General features: G+C 40.8%; 3 protein-coding genes across 6 annotated transcripts in view; 1 reads left to right on the top strand and 2 right to left on the bottom strand.

Moving 5' to 3' along the window:
• The window catches only part of LOC115753244 (callose synthase 9), a 35,975-nt gene extending 31,641 nt beyond the window's left edge, over window positions 1-4,334 (bottom strand). For both annotated transcript variants that reach the window (XM_030691777.2, XM_048281034.1), the window contains exons 1-3: window positions 4,054-4,334; window positions 3,384-3,593; window positions 1,000-1,097 (exon numbers count right to left, since the gene is read on the bottom strand). In XM_030691777.2, the coding sequence (XP_030547637.1) occupies window positions 1,000-1,097; window positions 3,384-3,585 (300 nt within the window). In that variant the 5' untranslated portion in view covers window positions 3,586-3,593; window positions 4,054-4,334. The remainder of the gene's footprint in view (window positions 1-999; window positions 1,098-3,383; window positions 3,594-4,053) is intronic.
• Window positions 4,335-9,735: 5,401 nt separating this feature from the next.
• On the top strand, window positions 9,736-15,835 carry LOC115753237. Of its 2 annotated transcripts, XM_030691768.2 has the most exons (3): window positions 9,736-9,748; window positions 13,672-14,915; window positions 15,675-15,835. In XM_030691768.2, exon 2 carries the CDS (start codon window positions 13,861-13,863, stop codon window positions 14,707-14,709), a length of 849 nt encoding a protein of 282 aa, XP_030547628.1. In that variant the 5' UTR covers window positions 9,736-9,748; window positions 13,672-13,860; the 3' UTR covers window positions 14,710-14,915; window positions 15,675-15,835. The 2 variants fall into 2 exon arrangements, with proteins under 2 accessions (XP_030547628.1, XP_030547627.1); XM_030691767.2 differs by lacking the exon at window positions 9,736-9,748 and having other exon boundaries at window positions 11,906-14,915.
• A 3,591-nt stretch (window positions 15,836-19,426) lies between these two features.
• LOC115753256 (delta(12)-acyl-lipid-desaturase) lies at window positions 19,427-23,282 on the bottom strand. Of its 2 annotated transcripts, none has more exons than XM_030691798.2 (2): window positions 23,141-23,282; window positions 19,427-20,704 (listed from the first exon to the last, which is right to left on the bottom strand). In XM_030691798.2, exon 2 carries the CDS (start codon window positions 20,665-20,667, stop codon window positions 19,507-19,509), a length of 1,161 nt encoding a protein of 386 aa, XP_030547658.1. In that variant the 5' UTR covers window positions 20,668-20,704; window positions 23,141-23,282; the 3' UTR covers window positions 19,427-19,506. The 2 variants fall into 2 exon arrangements, with proteins under 2 accessions (XP_030547658.1, XP_030547659.1); XM_030691799.2 differs by having other exon boundaries at window positions 19,427-20,714; window positions 23,141-23,279.
• Between the last annotated feature and the right edge of the window lie 1,783 nt (window positions 23,283-25,065).

The following is a 25,065-nucleotide window of genomic DNA, read 5'->3' as shown; positions in this document are numbered from 1 at the left end:
GAGCATCGACAACAGGAAAACTGAAATACCCAACAAGAGATGATTGAGAACACAAATTTCTAGCTTTGATGATGATGGGAAATCATATATAAGTTGCCAAAGAACATGAATGAAAAAGGTGGAAGAAAACATCTCGATTTTGGAATTCAATAAAGATGAGCCTCATCATTATCAAGGAAAATTGAACATGTCCATTATACCAAAATCCAAAGAAAAATCATAGTATCCGTGCAAATGAGAGACTAGAAGAAGAATGCAAAGACTTGGATTATATTACCCTGTATCAGAGCAATCCCCTTGCAGCCCACTAAAATCTGAAGCTTTCCGTCCCAAATGTCCCAAGAAAACTTAATACATTTTCCCCAATTATATAGTCAATCTCACGGAATTTTCGACCATATATCTACCACTAGAGAACACTGTTTAAAAACTTGAATTTCAATCATTAAATCAGAACACTGTCCAAAAGTGAGAAAAAGGATAATCAAAGAAAAAATAGATTAACAGGTGGAGCCATAAAAATTAAGAAGATGCAGGAGAGTCGGTAGTGGAATTGTGTGTTCAAAAAGTTGGGAAGTTGTGGATAGATAGGAACAAAAAATTACAGCTGGGGTTTTCGAACGCAGAAAGAAAATGTCTGTCCTGGGATAACAAGTGAACAAAGTTGTTCTCATATTCATGCAAAAGGGCAGCCCTAGGGCCTACCCCAGGTAGATCTATTGAAGCAACTCGCCATGTTTATAAAGGGAAAAGTTAGTCAATCCATCAGTCTAAGAGTACTTAGATGTGTTTCTATGTGTCTTCGGGTGGTTGGGTGTGTGCATGTTACAGAGAGAGAGAGAGAGCGTTGCATCAATGGAAAGCACAACCATACAGAATTATGTACAGTGCGCATAGGTGCTTGGATGTACATCTATAATCGCCAATCAATAAAAGTACATACAGAGAGTCTGCAGCTTGCAAATATAACAGAAAGAACAGTGTCCTTTGAATACAAACCTTAATTACCGACATTAAACCAGTCTTGAATTGTAAAACACCTCTTCCTTCGCTGTTAGGATCCAGATTCTGGGCAATCGAATACGCATGCTCACACACTGCAAGTTGGTGAAAAGAATTCACAACAATTACGAAAGGCAAAATCAGAGAACAACCCACATACAATATAAGTTTTTCCAGTCAGCTTGGATTCTTGAACATGCAAGGGTAGCACAGTAAAGGTAGCAGTTTCAGCAACCAACTAACCTCCTAAATCAATAAATCCAACAAAACAGGTAAATAATCACATATATAAGAGCTCAGGACTGTATGAGAGCTGCGGCCCCGTAAAGAGATTAACAAAAACGAAGGAAAAGTATAGATACAAGAAAGAAAATAACAATGACCAAAACAATATGCAAGATTAGGAAGCGATCCATTCTGCAAGAAATTTGTATATGAATGCCTTCAAAAGATTCTCCGCATGTAGTGTCCTTCCAAAATTCTTCTATTTGTCTCTAACCAAATGTTCCAAGTAATTTACAGAGGCAGAGGACTCCAAAAGTTTCTATAAAAAATCCACGCCCCTGCACAACCTCCATAAAAGAAGGCCATCTATGACCGTTTGTGGGATAGTCCACACATCACCAGCTTTCAGCGAGAGTCGTAATAAGTTTCTAAAGCCAACTATCGGTGTCTAAGAGTGAGACAGACGTATTGCACACTCCCTCATAAAAACAATCATAAGGTTTCTTCGCCAAAGATTGTCATTGTTCAAAATTCCCTAATATGCTGTCCAAATGAACTGTCAATGACAGAAAGCCCATCCAAATATAGGGTAAGAGTTTGCTCCTGGAAGTTTTCCTAAGTGCTCTTGCAACTTCCCTTGATCATTCTGTATGCATTCAATTGAACTGCGATTTGTTAATTCCTCATCGTACTTTCCTATTGGTCATCTATTTTTTATTGTCTTGGTTTACTTCATTTTGGCATACATCGTGCATCTTACGTAAATTTTACTTCCTCGTACTAAAATCTATTTCTTCTTGATTTGAAAAGCTTCCACAGTTTAGGTTTATACCTCGATGTTAATAATGGTTAGCAATTTTTACTCAGATTGATTGTGCACCACTTGCGCGCATTATAAAAAATAAAAATGAAAAAAAAGTGTGATTGCAAGAAAAAGATGCCTTCTGAAGCATCAGAGGAAAGATTCCGATTAGCTTTAAACGATTACATATGAAGCTTGCTTTCATTCGGCATGCTAAGGTCTTTGATGGAAGTTATTGATATATCTCTACAGTCCTCTTCATAACGATGACCTTTTATATGATAACACTTCAAAAATGGTTGGACTCAGTTCTAAATTCGTAGGGATTGAAAACTATATCCAGAACTTTTTAGTAGTATTATTGGGAATTTGTGCAAGCTAAATGCCACTTGATTTGGAAAAAAGAATTACACTAAAGCAGTTGAGGGTAGTAAACATGAGTGCACTACTAGAGCTATGATATATGCAGATGTTTCTTGTAACCAATGATAACCAGGTACAAGCAAATTTTTTATCATGCTTCCTTTTAAGAAAAAGAAAGTAATCTTTTACCCAACAGTTCTTGGACGGCACATACTAAATAACACTCACAAGTACTTTTTACAGTTCTTGAATACCAGACGTGCGTAGTGATGTAAAAGTAGTAAAAGACATGCACGGACATCCTATATATCAGTCGGGTATATGCTTATAATGCACTTTCATGGTATACAAAGTTTACTAACCCATAGAATAAATAGATGGACTAATCAATTAAATGAATGCTAGGAATCTAGAGAATGCATGTGTTTACCAAATAGCAAATGCAAAAGCAACAATCTCAGCGTCTCATCTTTGCAATAACCAGTAACCATACAAAGAAGGAGACCAATGCAGAACAAAGATTTAAGTCTTGGGTAAAATTCATGTCCCGCAATTTCTCTTTGCACAATTTACATTTTCGCATGGTAAGCAAAGTATGCATCATGGGACATCAACTATGTCACTCATCAAATGAAAAAACATTTCTATAGAGCAAAAGGTCCAGAGGTACTTCAACATTGATAATGACAGCATTGACCAAATATGAATTAAAAGCAACTTAATATTCACACTTCCAATCATTAAAGCAAAATAAAATCATTGGAGTAGGCTTGACTGAAGTTTCAAGAAAAACAAGGAACCTAACTACACTCGATATTATACTCTAAGAGCACAGAGCACAATATTTTCCCACGAAAAATAGTTTTCCATGAAATGAGTCTGATTAACCGAACCAAATTACTTCGGTGCACCAAGAGAACTTCAAAAGTGCATTTAAAATCAGGACAACCAGGGGAGAAGATATGGCAAAAACAAAAGGACAGCTACATACATATCCTAGCAACATTGGGGTCTTCATCTTGAATCTCATCCGCCGCTCTCAGAATTTCATCTATGACCCTGTTATTTGCAAGCGAAGATGGTACGAATCCAGCAATTCCAGTGATGGGCTGTCCAAAAGCATCGGTCCCCGTCCTTTCCCTCCTCAGAGCAGCTCTCACTAGCCGCTCCCAAAGATGCTCGACTCGAGACATCTTCTACCCTGCACACAAAAGGAACCCAAATTCGGAGCAACCGGTCAAAACCATCCAGCAGCTGAACCCAGCTCCACCATCTACAGACCACAAATATCGTAAGTAACCTAACTAGACAGAGTATCCGGGTGAATGAACGGCGAGCATTAGCATTTCCAATCAGAAACAAGCAACTGCCATAAATTCCCATCCGCTAATACCAAGAAAACTTGAACAAAAAAAAAAAAAAAACCGACAACTGCATCGTGGCTAGGACAACGCAAAATTCCGAACTAAAGCAAGCGAAATTCACCAGCCCACGCCGATTACGGGGCAAAGAGAACGACTGCGCCAACAGAAGATCAGAGATCTAAATTCGCGGTCAGTTCCGGTCACTTGCGATTTCGAAACGGATTAGAACAGAACAGAGAGATTACAGAAGTAAAACGAGGACACGGGAGGACGGAAATGGAAGTGGCGCAGGTTTACCGATTCGCCGAACCGACCCCAAGGAACCGAGTCGATCCCTCGCTGACTAGGGCCAAAGCAGGGTCTTCGCCTTTTCTCCTCCTCTCTCAGCTTGGAGCACCTGGGTCACAACTTTTTCCTCTCTTCTTCTTCTTCTTCTTTTAGCAGCTTCGAAGTCGGAAGAAGGTGGTGGTTTTTTACGGGTGGGTTTTTGAAAATGGGGGAACGCGAGAGCGATCGGATTGGGCCGGCTGGGGACCTGTGGTCAACCGGCAATAGCCGGTCGCATGCGGCGCGTGGGACTTCGATTCACGCGGAGAAGTAACCTGCCTTCGGGGAACGGGCCGCGGGTGTGATCCGGTGACTTTCCGATTAGTGGGGGACAAAAAGAAGGAAATAACGCCTTTCCTTGCGGCGAATGGCGAGCTGCCGCGTGGCCACGCGGAGGTCTCCTTCTTAAAGCTCTCCATAAAAATGCCGGTTTTGTTTGAAACTTAGGAGAGACGGAAATTCATTAACGAGTTGAATGCATATTTATGAATAACTATAAGTTTTTCAAAACACTTAAAAGAGTGTCGACATTGGGAGAACGGTGACCACGTTTAAAGCCGGTAATATTTTCTTAACCAGTGCACTTGGGTAACAAATTTCAAACAAATTTATTGAGAATAGTACTTAGCACGGCCATGTTGATTTATAAATTTCGTATATTGGATTATAGAGTTGTTTCGCCAGATTTCTCCGCGGCAAAATATCTTTCGCCGAAATTTGTCCTTCGGCTTTTTAATGTGATAAAAGAGTCCCGTGATGATCTTGGACAGGAGAGCTCTTGAAAGTCAGAATAACAAACTCGTGGAATTTACAAAGATTCTAATAGAATTATACAAATATTGCCTCTTCCCGAGTTTAACTCGATGAAGAGACTTCGCATGTACAACTCGAAGGAAATCGATACAAATGAAAATGAAAGAAACAACATAAACATAGACCAATCTGCTCCAAGCTATCCTCCCGCCATGGAATTCAATAGGATAATTTTCATATCTTTTGGCGCTTCTTGCAAATATCTTGAACTTCTGATGGGATTACTTCCGGTTGGCGCCAAGGTCGCAAGCCGATTTGATGACTTCACCAATAGATGCCTCCCGGCACTATCACGTGCTCGGCATAAGCCCCCTTCACTCTCTATTGAAAGGCCTACTCCTCACGTCGTGCCTATCACGTGTATCGACTCTTCACGTGTCCCGTTCGGGTGTCGACTTCTCTCGTGCTTTGCATGTGTGTCAATTCCTAGTGTGATTCGCGCGTGTATCGATTTGTCACATGCGCATCATGTGTTTCAATGGGCGAATCATTTTGACTGCTAACAACAGTATATTTACTATTGTTGAGCATGAGCTGCTCCTTTGAGGATAGATGGACACGCGAATAGATTAGTGTCGTGTATAAAACCCGATCCTACGTTTACATTTTTTAAATCATTTGGAACTCAAGGACTAGACCGCTTTGCTAAAAACACCACAGCGGATTATGTCTGTCTTCTATTTATCTTGGTTGTCTTTAGGCCATCCAGATTGGCCTCTTTCTCATATAGTTCAGGAATAGAGAATGGAAACAATAATTGATGGCCTCCTAGGATTGTAGTTATTATAAACCAAAGTCCAAAAAAAATTGCCATATTCCGAATGCAAGAGCATTGGAACTTGTCGACAAATTCATGTGGAAGATGTCGAAGATAGGGAGAATGACTTATGCACTAGCTCGGGAGATTTCGTCACGACAATGAGCAGAAATTTCAATTTTGCAGTAGCTCGGGTGAATAGTCATAACTCCGTCAATACTTATCGGATTGACGTAATTCTCGCGGCAAAAGTTTAAGAACTCTTAAATCTACAACTTTTATGGTTTGAGCTTTTTGAGATAAGCATTGTAGGTTAATTATCGATGGCGAGGAAAAGTTGTCGATCATGAATGGACAAAATAGGGAAAAACAAGGATGACAAACGAATCTAGAGTGAAAGTACAAGTCTCTAGGTGTTTAACGTGTTTTCTAGTTCCTAGGTCCTTATTATGTTTCTAGTTCCTAGGTCTTTATTATGTTTTCTAGCTCCTACGTCCTTAACGTTGGGTAGTTCCCATATCGTTAATGCTTTGTCGATTTTCCAGTTCCTATGTCCTTAATTTTCGCGTGTGTTCATCGCTAATATTGATACGAGATTCCGTGATCGGCAGCCAATTATGCTTTAATGCGTCTTTACGAAATGATTGATTCTCCGTAAGTTGTATCAAATTGATTTATCTTTTAGATTTACTTGCTTTGCTTGATTTACATCAAATTATTATGTATTTCACTTTCGAATGAAAAGAAAATTTCCTTTCAACAAGAAAAAAACTGCTAATAGCATTTTTAAGTTAAATATGTTATAAATGGGTTTGTTTTTAGACCCATTTAAACTCACGTATAATTAGGCTTACAACTTTTTGACCAAAAAAAAAAAGGCTTACAGCTCAAATCCATTAACTTCCCTTTTAATAAAGCTTGACTTATCCATACAAGACCGAACTCATTGAATATGGGTTAAAAATGGGTTTCCAACCCATTGCAACGCAGTGGTATCGAAATTGTATTTGATGACGTTTTCCATAAACGCATTGTCATTTTCATCCGATATCATGTTTTCGTAGCACCTTTTGACTTATCTCCACTTCATCCGCCCACTAGATTGCTAATGTCTTCACCAAGACACACCCATCGAGGCGCTTCCCGGACCTTTTCTCCAAACTCGAGTCAATTTCCTTCTAGTCACCTTGAATTTGAGGGAATATCAAATGCACACATCCGAGATCGGGTTCATTGTAGTTAAAATCAGTTGTACATAAGCATGGGTTTGTACCCTGCAGTCGAAATCGTACTTGATGACGTTTTTCATGAACGCACTGTCGTTTCATCTGACATCATGTTCTTTATGACGTCATTTGACTTGTCTCCACTTCATCCGCCTACCAGACTGCAGATGTTTTCGCCAAAGATACATCCACCTAGGTGCCTTCCTTTCGGTCGCCTCGTGCGGGTTACACATGAGCGTGGGTTTGTACTCTTCATTTTTGGTAATGGGAATACACTGCACTTTTCTCTCGTGACCACAAATCTCATCTGCATTCAAATTCTGAAATCATTTGTTCGACAATTTTTTTCTACACGTCACTACCACATTGCGTCGTTGTTACGCAAACGGTAAATTCTCCTTCTAAGCTTCCCTTAGGGTTGTTGTCCATTGCTACCAGCGACAAGGCAAAGTGCGACCCACGTTTTCCCATTTAGTTACAAAAGGAATCGTTTCATAGTATAAAACAATAAATACAGGTCCGCAAAATTCAGAAATTCATGAAAGTGTGTGTGTTATATTATCAACTCTTTAACAGGGGAAGCAGAGACCGTCAAAATTTGACACCTCCATTTTGGATCTAAAATGGATAGTATTACCAAAAAAACATCCTCAATTTATCATAATTGTGTCAATTCAATTATAAATATTTTTTTCATCAATTCATTTCTAAACTTTTTTATATTTGTGTCAATTCAGTCAATCTATCATTTTTGGCTAGAAATCACCGAGGTGATCTTGTCGGCGCTCACGTGAATTTATTTAAAAGTATTTTAAATTGTTACGATTCTTTTCTTTGTTTTGTTTGATTTTTCTTCCCTCTGGATTTAGCGCCGACTTGCCATGCTAAGTCCAAAAAAAAAAATTAAAGAAATAAAAAGAAAAGAAAAAAAAATCTTAAAATATCATTAGAAAAATCCACGCCGTAATCGAGCGGTTAAAATTGATCGAATGAACTAAATTAACACAAATGCAAATGTTGTGTTTAGTTGTAAGGATAAAAATCAGGATATAACATATTTTATCCTATTATGTGTTAAATATCTAGGATATGATAAAAGGGGATATATGGGATATAGACCAGATAAAAATATCTTTGGGGAGGAGGTGAGATAGATCCGGATAGAATTTTTCAAGAGAGCAGACACGAGGAAAATCATGTTTTTTCCACAACCAACACCTCTCCTCCGCGCCTAGCCGTCTATTTGATTCGTCGAGCTACCTCTCCAGCGGCGGCCACCGTCAAGTGTGGTTGTCTTTCCAGCAACGCTAGGTTGGGGTCTCCGGTAACAAAACAGGATATCTTCCCGATCTCGTTCTTTAATCGATAGTTTGACATGATATGAGATCGGGTCCCTTGTTTTTTAATAGTTTAGACCTTTTCGACATTCGAAAAGGGTCTCGACATGTTATGAAGCACTCAAGGTTGATCATCGACTTTAAAAGGTAGTTCTCTTGGATAACCTGTATGAGTGTATCTTCAACTTGTAAAAAAATGCTCAATAATTTCATTGTTTAACACTTGTTTACTCACTCGACGGGACAACAAGCAAAGCCAGGGGGTCATTCTCGAATATTCGACTCCAAATCAAGACTCCTTGTTCTATTGGGTCTACTTGATCAATATTTTGACTAGAACGCAGCTAAAAGATTTAAGACTGAATTAAAAAAAAGTTTATAAATGAATTAGAATAAGTTTATGACTTTTTTTATAACTCTCCCTATAAAACAAGACGTGCACGCCGAATGTCTAAAAATCCAGCCGGTTTCGTACGCTCCCGGCGCGTGGGAAACCAATTTAGCTGCTCGCATGCTGTATCAGATAAGGTTGGTTTCCCATGGGACTCGTTCGACTTCGGTTCACATGCATCGAAAGCAACCGACAAAGAAGCATCGTCTAATTGGTCCATTTAGCGCGCAGGTGGACTTGATCAAGTACTGGTTTTGTCATATATTATCTGGTAGTTAATCATATATTATGTTAGTAATTAAATCAAATTCATAAATGTCCTACATGCATGCATTTCTGTTCATGTTTTTATATCTATTTTTTTTTTGTCAGAACGTTTTTATATCTAGTTTAATGTTTTATAAATTTAACAAATCTATTTTCTCGAAATGATAGATGTATTTATGAGTTATTTGAAAGTAAGAAATCATGTAACATCATCTGTCCCGTCACCTCTGTGTGCTTCGATTACTCAAAGATCAAACGCCAGACTGTTTCTCTTCCCGCGCAAGAAGCCTCGCGAGCAGTGGACAATCGCCAGAAGATCGAGTTGAACTCCATGGCCGACGCCGCACAGGGTTTTCTCTTCGCCTGGCGTCCGCCATAGAAATCGCCTCGAGTCATTTCTCATTTTTCCGCGTTTTCCAACTTTTTGAACCCGGGCTCTTGATTTTCAGGCATGCGAGGAAGAATTAGGGAAGAGAAGTGTTCCTAGCTCCTCGGTTCGAGTGCTCGGGAAAAGCCTATAGGTCGATTCGTGCCGGAATTCATCTAACCTCAGTGGCTTGCCAAGCAAATGCAGGACGTCTCTTCCAGGAAAGGGCTGCGAATGCAAACTACCAAGTATTACCGATTCATAGGCACATGTTACAAACCTGTTTTAGACGTCAACTTTCGATGCGGGCTTGGTTTACGATGTAGTGTGATGTCTTTACTTTAGTGACGACTTCGGTTGATTGGTGTGCCCAGGCCGAAAAAACCAGTATCGGTGTGATTGTTAAAATGTGAAGGATGGAATTCTAAGAGATGACATTGACATCTCTTATCCTGGCTTTTCTAGTTGCAGTCATCGGTAATTTGGCATTGCTACTAATTCTTTTTGGTTTGATGATAACGAATGTACTCAACTCATGAAGCACCTGGATCGCCCACGTAGGATCATTTACGAGGAAAGGAGTCCACAAATTATTGGACGTAAATCACAAATTATTCGCACTTCCTCTTCTCAAGGTGGAACTAACAGCTGAAAGGTCTTACAAGGAATATAGCCCATTCATAGTCTCGTCTTCTTAGCCCTGGAATGGCTAACTTCTCTAGCTACGCAAATGGTCAGTAATCATTCTGGCTCCCAGTCTCTGGAGTTACTTAGAAAATCTGTTGTTCATACTCTCCTGTTGTCAATTTTCCAAATGTTGAAGCTCGCTGTTGCTTGCCGATGACAAAATTGGTTGCTACAAGAAATGTTGTCACTGTCGACTAATATATTCCGACAAGTCCCCTAAACCACGGGAGCCTGGCCCAGCTTCTGAAGTCCCACAATAGTTCAGTAGAATATTTTTGTACAACACAAGTTTCTGAACTTAATTATTTTCGACCAAATGCTTATGCAGTCACTTCCCACGACAGGCTATATCAAAATATGCCCAAACCTCTTGCTGATTGTTAATTTGATTTTTTTTTATCCTGGACTTGCCAGACTATACTTGAAACCTTGCAGATGACTCTTCATAGGGAAAAAATTGCGATCCTCTTTCCTTTTGTTATTTGTAAGGTAGAAAGGAAAGGTGATATAAGAGAGGAAGTAAGCTTGGCAGTGTGCTTTGGGACAAAAGCAGTTCTCCCTCCTTTTGATATGCAAGATTTGTACACCTTCGTTAATCTTTCTCTCATAGGATCCCATACTTATCCAAACAGCCTGCAAAGGAAGTATAATACGGTGAAGATTGATAAGGAGATGTGAAGTTCTTTTCATCCTAGAATTATTCAGGATCCGAACCATTGATAATCAACATCTTCTTGACGATTTCTATCTTGAAAAGTATGGCGTAACAAAGGATAACATGGGCAGAAATCCCTTGATCAAGGAAATTAGCAATTGGATTCTGCTAATGTAACTGTAGAAAGTGGCTAAACATTCTTAAAACCCGTGCCTTATGAAAGAGCCAATTCTCATGATCTTGGACTTTGTGATTAAAGCAAACATACATTGGAAACTAACAAGTCCCAGAGAAAGGAGGGTAGAAAGTTTGCTCTATCACCCTTTTCTTGCAATTTATTGGCTTTAGGTGTATCTTTTTTTCCATGTGCGAACTCTTTGTTTTGGAGAGTCCATCCCATGGCCGTATTAACCCAAAAAAGAAGCAAGAAGTAGAATCTTATATCCCTAAGTGGAGTTGAATATATTATTTTATACCATTGCTCCCTGCTCTTAGCCTTTTACAAAGCCTCTTGTATGATCCAAGTTCTATTTATGTTTCTTCATCATGTCCTTCCACATCATTTCATACTCTTTTAAATCAAGACAAAGGAAAGAAATATTTTCACTCAGCAAAAAGAGTGAAAAAAAATTCGGACATTGAGTTTTCTGTTATTTATACCAGTTCGCTAGACCAAAAGCCAACAAAAGCCAACAAGCACTCGGTCATATCTCACAAAGACGATCTCTATGAAAATACAAGTTTGGAATCTGAAGGAAGGGGAAGTAGGAGTTTTCACCCACTACAGAGAAAAGGAGACTTATTCAACCGTTGTTACCTCTACTTGCTGCATAGATGAATAAAGAACATTTCTTTTAAGAAATGAGCATTTTTAGTAAGATCTCCAACATGAGTACACTATGATCAGTAAGACCTATCAAGTGCCATCCTAGGATTCTATTTCCTAGGACCATGACCACAATGACCTCTTGCCTTTTTCTGCTGCATCCACCCTTGCCCTACCGATGCTCCCCTAAGGCCAATGCTCCCCTTCCAATGCAAAGCATCTCATGCATCCAGAGGTCATCTTCTTATGTGTCCAAACCTCTTCAAGCAGTTTCACCCTGCCTATCCTCTATTGGGGCCAAACCCACTTTCTCTGTTATAGATTCATTGTTATTCTCGTCTTCTCAGAGGGGCCAATGCATTCTACTAAGCGTGTTCATCTCCAATGCACCTATTTTATGATTTGTTGGTGTTTTTTAGAGATAAGTACATTGAAGAGCACGGGTTTTTTTTTTTGGGGGGGCGGGAGGGGGTGGGGTTTGGTTGTTGTTTCTTCTAATAAGTTAGAGAAGATCGGGAAAAAGTAAAGTTCTAAGAAGACAAAGTGGCTGAGGAGTTACCACCAGAATGCAGAAAGAAAGGTGGTAGCCAACTAGCTTCATATGACTATTCTCTTTTTTTGTAGCTCTCCATTTCTTTCCTTTCAAATATTAACTCAAGAAATTGGGAGTGAGGAATGAAAAGACAAAAACTTTTCTGATCTTGACAATGGTTCGACCCTAACCAAGGTGAGGTTTCCTCTGAATAGACTAATCACTACGACACAAATTGTATATAACCACTGAAAGACAAGAGTCTTATATAGCCATATCGTGGTTGTGGAGAAATGAATGTGGACCCATATAAACATTGTAGGAGATTGTGCTAGTAACTGATACTTTACCGAGACTTTAGCGTATTCATTATATTTCTGCTTAGCAAGTGTCGTGTGCATGGAGATCGTAGCTGAGGTCAATGACATGCAATTGTTAGAAAGAAAGAGGAGGATATCTTGGCTAATTCAAGTATAGTCTTCCCACCCCTTAAATAAATAAACAAATAAATATATTAGATGGAACTTGAAACGTTTATTAGTCAAACAGACTCCTTTTACCCATTTAATGATCTTGACAACGGTTGCCCATCTAATGTGCAAGTCACAAACAAGAAAAGCGTTGACAATATTTCAACATTTTAAGATGCTTCTCCTAGACGGCTAAAATTGGAAGATTAACATAAGATTGTGTGGTTACAACTTGTTGAATTAACCATGAATTGAAAAGATAAGTATCCGTTACGGGCAGAAGATGTTCAAATACACATATATAGAGAAGGTGCATTTTCTAGTGGACGTATGTGCATGCGCTACAAGTGCTGGAGTTTTATGCGCCTTCTTGATTTGTTCCTTCATGCATGTTTTCCCTGGGGCCTAATGTTTGCCATATTTTCATGTTGACGTATGTGCATGCTCTACAAGTGCCAGAATTCTATGCACCTTCTTTAGATGTTCTTTTGTTCTTGTTTGACAGTAATAGATGTTTTATCTTTCCAATTAATGGTTGCAATATAACCTCTTTCATTCATTTAATACCATAGTAGCACACAAGCTTATGTTGATCTTTTAGTGTCAACATTAGAATTGGGGTGTCGCGTGATGTTTAATACTTGGAGCATCTATCCCATGCGTGAATTGGCATTTTTTTATGCCTACTTACTTAGGCTTTAAATGGGTAAAGGGAGTATGTTTGATTAATAAGCGTTTCGAGTTTCACTTAATTTGAGAGATTGTAATTGAATTAGCCAGGATATCCTCCCCTTTCTAACGATTGCATGCCTAGGTATTTGTTTGTCGGCTCTTGTTGTAAATGTAATCCCCCGAACGCAGAATATAATGAATGCACTAAAGCTCTATTGACCTTTGCCAGCTGAAATATTCTTGGTTATGGAAATGTTTATCTTAAACTCAGTAAAACATTTATTACTAGCACATTCTCCTATAATGTTTTATACATTAAAGTTCCGTATGTGCATGCGCCACAAGTGCTAGAGTTTTGGGGACCTTCGTTATTTTTTTCCTTAAGGCATGTTTTCCAGGGCCCTGCCATATTTTCTCGTTGACTTATGTGCATGCACTGCAAGTGCTACAATTTTATGCACCTTCTTAAGATATTCTTTAATTCTTGTTTGCCAAGAATAGATGTTTAACCTTTGCAATTATTGGTTGCAATGTCACCTCTCTCATTCATTTAATACCATGGTTGACAAGCTGATATTAATCTTTTAGTGTCAACAATTTGAATGGGGGTGTCGTGTGATGTTTAATACTTGGAACACTAATGATATGGCTATATAAGACTCTGTCTTCCTGTAGTTCTATACAATTTATGTCTTAGTGTCTTAGAGAGGTAGCTCACAATTTCTCCCCCATAAATTTCTAAAACTCCTTGAGATTCACAAGAGCGTTCTTTCAACAATGGAGAATAGTACTAGAGAACTGATGGTTGGGGATCTGCTTCCCAATATGCCCGACCCGAATCAGAGAGCCTTCGAGTTCTCAAATCACATCCAGACCACTTACAGCCAAAACTGCTTCATTTTGCCGCAGCACTCGCTTTATAATCCTGTTGCTTTTGAATCTTCCTTGTCACCTGATGTTGAACCTAATGCTCTTATTCTGGCAAACAATCAAGTCCATGCCTCTTACTTGATCTCTGGTTCTTCTAGAGTATTTGGGCCATCTTTCTCCATGGTTGGCACATCTGGTCTTATTAGCCTATTAGGAGACAAGACTAGCCTGCGATCTTGTTTTGAACCTTCTAATGCTTTCATTTATCGGATCAATCGTCACCGCTATGGTGTCGTAAATGGTCAAACTCCATTTTTGGACAACGGTGGTCCTCACCATGCTTTGGTAATCGAGCGAGTTTGTGTTGGGATCTTGCCATCTTCGTTCCGTGCTCCCGAATTCATCCCCATGAGGCCTCAGCAGATTCCAAAAGATGCCGAAGTTGCCACTCAGGTTCACAGATTCCGTGGTAGTGCCGGGTTTATGTCAAACAATCCCTGGCTGTGGAACTCACAAGAGGATTTGCTAAGGAGGGGAGGGAGCGCGCCACAACCTAATTTCCCTAAGTGTAACAGTTCTTTTCCTAGTAGTTATGCCTTGGGAGGACACATGAGCGGCCATGCAAGGAAAAAAAAACTTGAGGCACTCCTCAATGCCACCGAGAGCTGTGAGCCAGGTGCTGGTGGGTCATCTCTTGAAGCTACTACAGGCCAGGGGTTTGAAAATGCTTCTGTTGTCAAAGTGGAACCCGCTTGATGACCCTGAGGATGGAAAATGAGACGAGTAGCAATGTGTGGAAACGGCAAGGAAAACTATCTCGTCATTTTCAGGTCAATTTGCTTTGCCTTAGTAGTTTTAATTGTTGTCGTAGTCTCTCCTCTTTTAGTCAATGTTGGAGATTTCATCTCCTCCATGGTCTTTAATGAGTCATAGTTTGAGCATACTGTCCGTACTCTACAGTTGTCATTGTTAGCGGTCTGTCCTAGGAACTAATCAACGTTGATGCTCTAACATTAGTTGTGGATTAGGTTGTGTCGAAAAACGACATTCACTATACTTAGGTAGTCATAATGTGTTGCTAGAGACCGCTTATGACTTGTGGGCCAAAAGGGTTTTGGGCACACTGCTAATGTCTAGTGAACCTACAGGGTCGCACACAATAGCGAACCGAGTTTATATTTTCTACGTGCCTTGATCTACTTAAGAAGTAGATTTTAATTTATTCTCTTATTCTAAATATCTACGCAATCGTGCGTGTTATGAGATAACGATGAAACGTACGATTGGAGATAGACGGTTTGGCGGGCCCGAGTCGCCCGGCCCCACTTCTTTTATTGCGTGTAAATATTAACGCGTATAAAAAGACGTGGAAAAACCCTAGAGAGTTGATGAGAATAAAAAAACGAGAGAGCTATTCTCTGTTGTGTGATCTTTGAGAGAGTCTCGGAGATCAAGAAGGCAATCAAAGAGGAGAAGTTTCAAGATCCGTAAGCTAGCACTTGGATCGTTGGAGACTTCAATTCGCGTGTGTGAATACCAAGAGAGGCGCAACACTTGGGGCGCTAATCCAGACACAACCGTTCGTCAATTTAACTTCGATCTTCGATCTGCAAAAGGTACGCCTTGAACTTCGATTGATTTCAATATACGCATGGATCCTGTCTAGGGTTTTGGTTTAGACTTATATTTCGCTGCGTTTGACAATCCCGAAACCCTAACAGTCATTTGATGTCATAGGTAGGGTATGTTTAGTCTGTCATGAGTCCTATAGTATGTGGGTTATCACTCTGGTCTGCATGATCAGTTTGCTGCAAGTCTTGTTATGTTTCACCTTGAAGTTTTATTTCTGATGTGGGTGCATTTGCATCTTGAGTGGACTGCAGTTTTCTGTCTTATTACAGTTTCATTTGGGTACTTCTTCTGTTGTTTATGATAAGCCAAAGGCTTGTTTCTCCTTTGGAGGAGAACATATTGTCTGGATGTATTTGTTAGATAGGCTCGTTTCAGAATTGAAGTGTATAGCTCGAAAAATTGAAATGTGGAAATCAAGTGACGACTGTCAGCTCCAATAGTGTCATGATAAGTTTATTAATTGTTGGTATCAGAAAGTAAAACATGAATTCTTTGTGGGGTTAACAGCATTTATAGCTTAGTTCCGTGAAATGCGGGGTTTGTTGTTCTTTCCTTATTACTTTTAGGCAAAGTCCCTATAGGTTCCTAAATTGGCTGCGGCGGCTAATGAATGGATTTGAGAGCTAATCTCGGCTATCATCGGGGGTGCGGTGCAGCGAGATATTTGTATCCTCTTTGAAAGTTACAAACCTAACATGGTCATTAGGGGTGTTAAAATCGAACTGAAAAACCGAATCAAACCGTTAAGTGAATTGAATCAAATCGAAAATTTCATGCATTTCGGTTCGATTTGATTTTCGATTAAAAATAATCATTTTTTTCGGTTTGGTTCGGTTAATCAAACCGCACATAAGATTTCGAAGATAACCAATTTTTCAGTTCTCTTTCTCCTCCATCCGGTCTTTAGAGCAGAACAGAACTGCGCTCTCCTTCTCTCTCCCGCCCATCGCTACTTGTGTTCCGCATTCCTTTTCTCTGCATCCCGCTTCATTTGGGATCGCATCTGATCTGCTTTGCTTTCGTACCCGAATCGGTTGCTGCTTGTTGGCTTGTTGTTATCAGATATAATTCTCGATATCCAACTCCCATCCGTTCCCTGAACATCCATAGATTGTCCGGAAATGGAGGATAACCCTAGGGCTGTAGGGAATGGAGATGGAGCCCATTCTTCTTACGGGCACCATGCTCGTGGGTACCCTCTCCTGCGACGTGGTCCCTGTTGCTGTAATAAGCGGTGACATCTGGCCTCGCACTTTGGCCTTGCGGTGACGTGTGGCTTGTTGACCATTTGACCGGTCAACAGGTCAATAGTTAAAAAAACCAAAAAAAAAGGGAATCACCGCCTCAGGTAATAGTGCTTGGCCAAGAGTATTAAAGAGAGGGTGAGGGCTTCGTTCGTTAAAACAAAAAGAGGGAAACGCAGAGGAAAGAAGGAAAAAGACAGAAATAAATCCGTTTTGGTCAAGCAACAAGCCGAATCAATTACGTTTTTCAACATCTAGTAAGTATTCGAGCCCATTGTCCGTATAATCAGAATAGTTTTCGAAGTTGGGCCATATATTTGAAGTTTTACGCGTAAGCTCTGCATTATAGATAGTTTGGATTATGCACTTCGGATAAGCATTTTATTAACGAGTAGAAATGGTTTTGTCTGTGAATAAGCTTAACTTAGTCAATTCATAGTCACGATAGTATTTTACTTAATTGTGATATCAATTTTCACTAAATTGATAGGATTCGAGTTCGCGGGCTTGAATTAGCTTTCGAGATTTGAATTAGCTTATATCGAGTGAGTGGTGCTTATCTTTTCTATGAATTTATAAAGTCATATCTTGAAGGCGGTACGGATTTGATATATTATGAATGATATAGGCATTTAGTTGCATAAAAATATGGATCAGGCATTTACTACGTTTTAATACTGACGAACCGCTTGAGAAATGTGTTACGAAATGAATCGAGAAAGCCCATATATGTACTTTGATTTGTAAACCTGGTTTATGAGAAATGGTTTATGAAGTACATTCTGGTTTATGAAATGGATTCTAGATTTGGTTTGCGGATTATTAATAGATGTTGGTTTGATGCTCATTATCGCCATGAACCTGGTTAAGGGTTTTTGGGTATGCATACTAATTTTAGGATATCCTTTGGAGCCTAACCACCGTCTAATCATAGGTGGAGACCTTATTAATGGAGAAATCTCGGTTGCCTCGTCACTAGGCGTTACGTTGTGGTCAAGGTTTTATATGAGCAATAGATTGGTCAGTGGAATGAACCATTAACATTTGGTTTGATGAAGATTGATCAATGGACTAGATCATTGATTTTTGTTATGATATTTGTTGATTAATAGAATATTTCCGGCACATATATCATTAAGTTAAAGTGATATTATTCATTTTTATCTTGTAAGTGCATTATACGTTGGATTGAGAAAAAGGGAGTTTTGATATTATTATATATGTGCATAATGGGTGCTCGATCTGTTTAGAGGAGATATATACTGCTCATCGAACCACATTCCATTCATCTTACATTTTTTTAGGCTCTTCAGTCAATAGCAAGTAGAATGTGGGCACTAACGTCAAGGATTTTGGGAGTTAGATTTTGGGTATGATCTAACGGCGAGGGGGAGGGGTTATATATATGTATGTTGATAGTTGTTGGGTTAAGCTGAATGGTGAGATGTAAATATTTTTTCGAGGATTGTAGAAACTTTGATGGAGAAACCAACTTTTTGTTTAGTTATATGTCTATATAGTTGATAACAGGCTTATGTTGGTTTTTGTCTGAGGCTGCGTCCTTCGAGTGTAAGAACGGCTATGTCATTTTCCCTATTCATTGTAAAACTTGGGGTGTGATAGTTGCTGTGACCCTGCTGCCTAGCATAGCCTCCTTAGCCCCCAATCACTTCTTCGGAAGTATTGACGACATTCTCGACAGCATTAGAAACGGTGATCCTCCTCCTCCCATCTCTGAGGAGACTTGTGTTTTTGCCAATTCTGGTTTCGGATGCCTCATCGATTGTGACTCTCCGTCCTCGACTAGCAATGGTGGAGAGCAAAATGGGTGTCAGAGGCACGATGACTGAGAAAGCCAAAGAGGTCTCTCTGGCAAGGAAAGACAGCAACAAGAGAAGTAGGTGCATCGCCCACAGTGGCCCTTGCCTACGAGTCAGCAACCCCCGTCGGCCCTCAGTGGCCGACAGTTCCTCTGGCTTTGAACCAAAAAAGGAAAAAGGAAAAGAAAGACAATTTAAAAAGAAAAATAAAAATTGAAAAAAATTGAAAATCGAATTGAACTAGATTTTTTTGATTTTGTTCGTATTCAATTGAGGGCGAGGTTCAGTTCAATTCAAGCTTACACTCTAATGATTTTGTTCGGTTCAGTTTTCTTGAAAAACCGAACCGAATTGAATTATTGACACCCCTAATTGGTCATATATGGTTGTTTTAAACTATACTGCTTGTTCCTGAGGTGGAACCTTTAGAGCAAATAGACATATTCTAATGGTCTGTTTAGTAGCAATTCTGGTCATATATGGTTGTTTTGAACTATACTGCTTGTTCCTGAGGTGGAACCTTTAGAGCAAATAGACATATTCTAATGGTCTGTTTAGTAGCAATTCTGTTCACGGAAATAATTTCTGAGTAGAAATGATTTTTAAAATTTTTTTTGGAACAGAAAAGTGGAATTTTCCAAGGAAAAAAAAGAAGAGAAATGGGATGAGCTACGAGGCGAATTTTCCAAAGAGAGGCAACCACACAGTTAACACACAAAGCCCACGATCAGATCCAATTCGACCCAAGACACTTACGCTATCATCACAGACAAGGGAAGCACGTTTTGACATCACGCACTGAAGCTACACATTGCTTTCCTTCTAAGACCCTTCGTCACAAAACAAAGCAACGAGTCTCAGAACTTGTTCTTGTACCAGAAGATGCCCTTGCTCTCGCTACCTTCATCCGGCTCCACGTAGAGACACTCCCTCGCCTCCCGCCATATCGCCTTGTGGACCGGCATGCCGTCGAACTGGTAATACTCCCCCAGGATCGGCTTGATCGCCTTTGTCGCCTCCATCGCATGATAGTGAGGCATCGTGGAGAACAGATGGTGGGCCACATGTGTGTCGGTGATGTTGTGGAACACCTTGTTGAGCACCCCATAGTCCCTGTCCACCGTCGCCAAAGCCCCCCTCAACCAATCCCACTCCGATGAGTCGTAGTGCGGCAACGCCGGGTGGGTGTGCTGCAGGTACGTGATCATCACGAGGAACGCGTTGACCACGAGCAACGGGACGCCGTACATGCAGACGAGCCAAGCCAGGCCCTTTGCTGCCACAACGCGGTAGAGCACATAAGTCACCGCCATGATCCCCGCATCGGAGATGTATATCTGGAGCCTCTCCCGGTCCGAGTAGATGGGGCCAAATGGGTCGTAGTGGCATGCAAAACGATCATAGGGCCGGCCCGATACGTTAAAAGCCAAGTACAAGGGCCAGCCGAGAGTGAGCGTGACTACAAGGGTGACGAACCGGCCCGGCGGATTGTTTAGGTACTTTGAAAACCACGGCATCGCAGCCTTGGGTTTGGGGACGAAGACCTCGTCGCGCTCGAGCGAGCCCGTGTTGGAATGGTGGCGGCGGTGGCTGTACTTCCACGAGAAGTAGGGGACCAACAGTGCCGAGTGGAGGATGAGGCCGACGGTGTCATCCACCCATTGGTAGTCACTGAAGGCATGGTGGCCGCACTCGTGGGCTATGACCCAGACGCCAGTGAGGACGCAGCCCTGGCAGGCCCAGTAGACCGGCCAGGCAAGATAGGCGAGCGGGGATGGGAGGAGGTGGAAATAGGAGGTGGCGATGCGGTAGAAGACAAAGACCAGCGCGAGGTCGGAGACGACGTAGGAGAAGGAGCGGGCGAGGGAGCGCTTGAAGCAGTGAGGCGGGACCGCCTTCTTGATCTCGCCAAGGGTGAACGGAGGCTTCGCGTGAGGCACTCTTGGAATGGGCTCGGCCTTCTTGTGGCCTCCTTCATCGATCTTGCTCGGCACGGACATTCTCCCTCCAGCCCCCATTGTTGCCCCCACCTCAAGCTTGAGATCCCTCTGAGCCCTGAAAGGAACCACCGCAAGTAATGAAAGGTCTGATTGCAGATACTCTGATCAAGAGGAAGAAGGGCCCCTTTCCTTTAAAGGGGAAACATTTTCGGTTAGATTCCACCAAACGAAGCAAGCAAATTCACATGACGCGCTGGCTGGTGGGTGCCTTAAATGGCAAAGAATCCTGCAGACTTTATTGCCGTGGGGTAGAACAGAACAAGCAAAACCCGCTTCCTTCAATTCTGGCCCCGGTTTGTCTAGTGTCCTGTAGGCTTTAATATACAGTAAACTTTCATGGAATTTGTTGCTCGAGTTTTGAAATTGAAATCTCGAATGAGTTCGCTTTGACAGTAAAGGAACTAATTTTAATAGTTCCATTTAAAGACACGCCCAGATTTTAATAATAATAAAAAAAAAGAAAAAAAAAGAAAGGGGAGAGCGATATCTCTGGTGCGCGCAGTTTTAACTTCTATGCACATGTTTTGAAGGTGCAATACCAAATTTCACCAACTTCGGAAACAGATAGAGAAGTACTTCACGAAAAGAACGAGAGCAGGCGGCTTTTTCCACGCGAAAACCGTGTAGAATGATTCCAAGGGCTCCGTTTGTTTCACGCGAAAGCCGTATAAAATGAACGGTTTGAAAAATATTTTTTTTAAGAATGATTGCTCTTGTCGTTCTAAAATAATTAATCACTTAAAAATATTTTATTATTCAAAACAAATCCGTGCCTAGACATTTTCGTGGATGATGCAAATTTTTTTGTCCGTTCATACATCTTTATAAGCGACGAGCAACCATTCTAGGAAAAAAGATTTTCAAGTTATTCATTTTTTGAGAAATAATTACATTTTTATGCTCCGTTTTCACGAAAAATGAGTGATCCAAAAGATATTCTTTTTCCTAAAAATGAAGACTTATATTGCCTAAAGTAATTACTTTACAAAAAAATATTTACATTATCGATAGAAATTACTCTATAAAAAAATATTTATATTATTGATAATAATTTATGCGTAAATATTTGTGTAGACCAAAGAAAAATATTTTTAATTTATTTATTTTTATAGACGATACAAAATAATTATTTTTTAAAAATAATTAATTTCCAAATTATCTATTTTTTCGAAGAAGGATCCTTAGAATTTTTGTTTGTTTTATGCAAAAACCATGCAAGTTCGATGAGGATTGATGAACTTAAAAGGAGTCAAAAGAAGAAACATGAAATTCATCTGCACGATCCGCTACGCATCCATCCCCATCGATCTCCCTCGATCAAATACTGGACTCCCTAGTAGGTCGAGGTTGCGCCATGGGATTTCCCGTCGAAAACGCCGCCCAGACTTCCAAGCAAAACATAAGAAATCGAGAAAGTTTGAGCGCGACTTCTTCCGAGTGGAAAAAAAAACAGATTGCGACTTCAACCGTTCTTGTGAATACATTTTCTGGTCAAAGTCAATTTCAGAAAAGGGAACATTACCGATTCGAAAAATTAATATAAAAAATATAAAATCAATTGTGATACGGACCGACCAAGGTTAAAGTGCTACGTAGACGTGGCCAGTTCCGTGGAACCGCCTGTTCCGATTCCTAAAAAGGTGGAACCGGAACAGACCCTTGAAGGGCCCGTTCCGGTTCCGGGTTGGGAACCGCCGATTCCGGTTCCTAGGCCCAACGACTCTTTTCCCCCGGGTCTCCTCCCTTTTTTTTTTAAACAGGTCGGAACCGGCCCGGAATCGGCAGTTCCGGGCCGGTTCCGACAATTTAGAAATTGGAACCGGCCCTTGAGGGCCGGTTCTGGGTTGGAACTGTCAGCCCGGTTAACGGGCCGGTTCCAGATCCACGGTTTCATTTGGCCATGTCTAGTGCTACGCAATAAAGAGACTCTTGCGGAAGCTACCGTTGTAGCCATGGCCAACGGCCTGAGTAACTTTCCAAATTTCATCATGATGGGACTATATCGATCTCCAAGGCGCTTTGAATGCCAGCCTAATTAAACGGAACGTCAAACGCCGTTACAAAGCAGAAATTGCATGCAACTCGTACACAAAATGGAAAATGAAAACTGAAGCTTCTCGTTTAAACGGTTCGACAAAACCCAATCTGACGATCTACAGAAATACTCAGTTTCGATACGGAGAAAGATGGCATGCAAGCAAGCCCGTCGTTCCTATGATCGGAGATTTAGCTGCGAAGGGGGGATGACTCTTGCATGCATCCGCCACCGCGGGAGACCCGGGGGAAGTCCCGAGGATTCGACGGAGGGAAAAGGCAACGGCGCGTTCAGAGTGGGAAGAAGGATCCAGAATCTAAGAGATTTGTCGACGGATTTGAGAAGGAAATCGATCGGGACGGGGAATGCATAAGCTGTACAAGAGCGAGAGAGAGAGAGAGAACATCGATATCTGCACATGCATTGACAGGATCGAAGAGGGGAAAACGAACGAACCTCGGTCTCCGTTGTCTACAAAGAGGCGCTCTCTCCCTCCAGGAAGCGCTTCTTCACTGCCGGCCTCTGTGCTTCTTCTCGTGCGTTAATGGAGTCTCGAGCTGCCTCTGCTCCGCAAAGCCGTCCCGGTATTTATGCTGCAGCGTCGTCGCTTCGTCCTTGGCATTTGAATTAAAAAAAAAAACACTAATTTTTTTTATTTAAAAAAAAAAGGAAATTTTCTTTTCTTTTATTTCTTTCTTCAAAAAACGTATTCTGTTATTAAAAAATCGAACAACGTTATGGATATCGAGATTCGTTTGTTAAATGAATTTACTAAACGAGTCATTTTAGGATGAAAAAATAAAAAAAAAATATAGATGGGAGAGAATCTAATCATATTGGAGTACATAATTACAGGAAAATTAGGGCAATGAGACGACGTCTTATTTTGTTAATGTGTGGCTATCTCGACAGGCCAAAGCACATGGATTCATTGACTTAGAAAGCTCGACTTCTCTTAGGGAAATTGTTTTTATCGCGTCCAGGCTTCCAAAAGGGTCACGCATCGTTGCTTATCGAGGCGACAAAGATCGGCCGCACGTGTTATCATCTTAGCGGTCGGTAAAACGCTAGTAACGAGGGAAATAGCATCGAAGCATAATTTAGTGGAAATATGCCATTTAAGGGAATAAGTTTGAGCTTTTGTGATTGCGGATATTCAACGGGGATAGGATATTCTCGCAAAATTGGGGCCTATTATGACCTAAAGTACGTACAAGCGCGTACTTACATTTCGATCTCGAAGGGCATCGAATTTGATCAGAAGTCTCTTGAGATTCTCTCTCTCTCTCAAACCATCATGAAAGTTGGTGAACGAATGGCGACGGTATATCTCCCTCTCCTCGAGATGCTATGTGCCTATTTGAGCTAATGCGTGGTCCAGTCCAGTTTTCTGGGCAACGAAAACGACACCAAAAGAATGCGTTTTATGTCGTTTTCGACGGACGGGTTGGACGGCATCATCAAAAATTAAAGAGATGGTGATTTTTTTTTTCTTTTGTAATTTCCAAAATCTTAATTCACATCGAAATTCCAAGAAAATAGTTATGATTTGTTGACGACAAATGGAATGGAAGGGGCGATGGCGAGGAGGAGGGAAGCGGCGGGAATCACCAGCCACTCGGCAGAGACTCGCGGCGTACGTGGAGAGAGGAGGAGGGCGAGAGGGCAACACGTGAGCCTCACGTGGCGCGCACCTCGGTTTCCGCGGTGGCCGGCCCTGAAAAACAGTGGTCGGGCGTTTGTCATGTTCTGGTCTTTCGTGTCTTTGTCCTGTTTCGGTTCCGGCTTTTGCATCTTGAGGGAGATATTCCTCTCGATATATTCGCCTTCTTTTTTTTTTCCTATTCTTATTTTCGATTGCGGTAAATTAACAGGCTGTCTTAGGATTTTTCGCCGCGTAAATAAGGTTATATTCGTAATCAAGTCATTGTTTTTCTATGACCAGTGAAGTCACGTATCAGTTGGACCCAAAAAAAAAAGTCGTGTATCATGATTGGTTAGGTGCTTCCATGGTCCCTTTACTTGTGTTGGAATCATGTTCCGCAACGCTTGAAAACGGGTCTATATATGCGGTCCTAGCTCTACTTATTAGATTAAGCTTTTTGGTTGGATTTCAAATATAAAATCAAAGCTATCGCTTTATCTCTTCGATGCGTTTGCATTCAATAGATCCGCCAAATGAATGGATCGTGTCGAAAATAGTCCAATCTAAATTCATCCATTTAACTCGTTTTTTACCCATTTTCATGCAATTCAAATCTAGTAACTCGTACCTAATCAAACCTGCTCCCAACTTATACCCAATCCAAACCGACCCATATTGTTTGAACACCTGCATATTCAACCCAATATAGAAAAACTCATGTCCAAATTGAGGTGAA

Source organism: Rhodamnia argentea, chromosome 6, assembly GCF_020921035.1.
Source record: "Rhodamnia argentea isolate NSW1041297 chromosome 6, ASM2092103v1, whole genome shotgun sequence".
Taxonomy (NCBI): domain Eukaryota; kingdom Viridiplantae; phylum Streptophyta; class Magnoliopsida; order Myrtales; family Myrtaceae; genus Rhodamnia; species Rhodamnia argentea.
The sequence above is the reverse complement of the archived record's forward strand: the minus strand, read 5'-3'. Positions and strand labels throughout refer to the sequence as shown.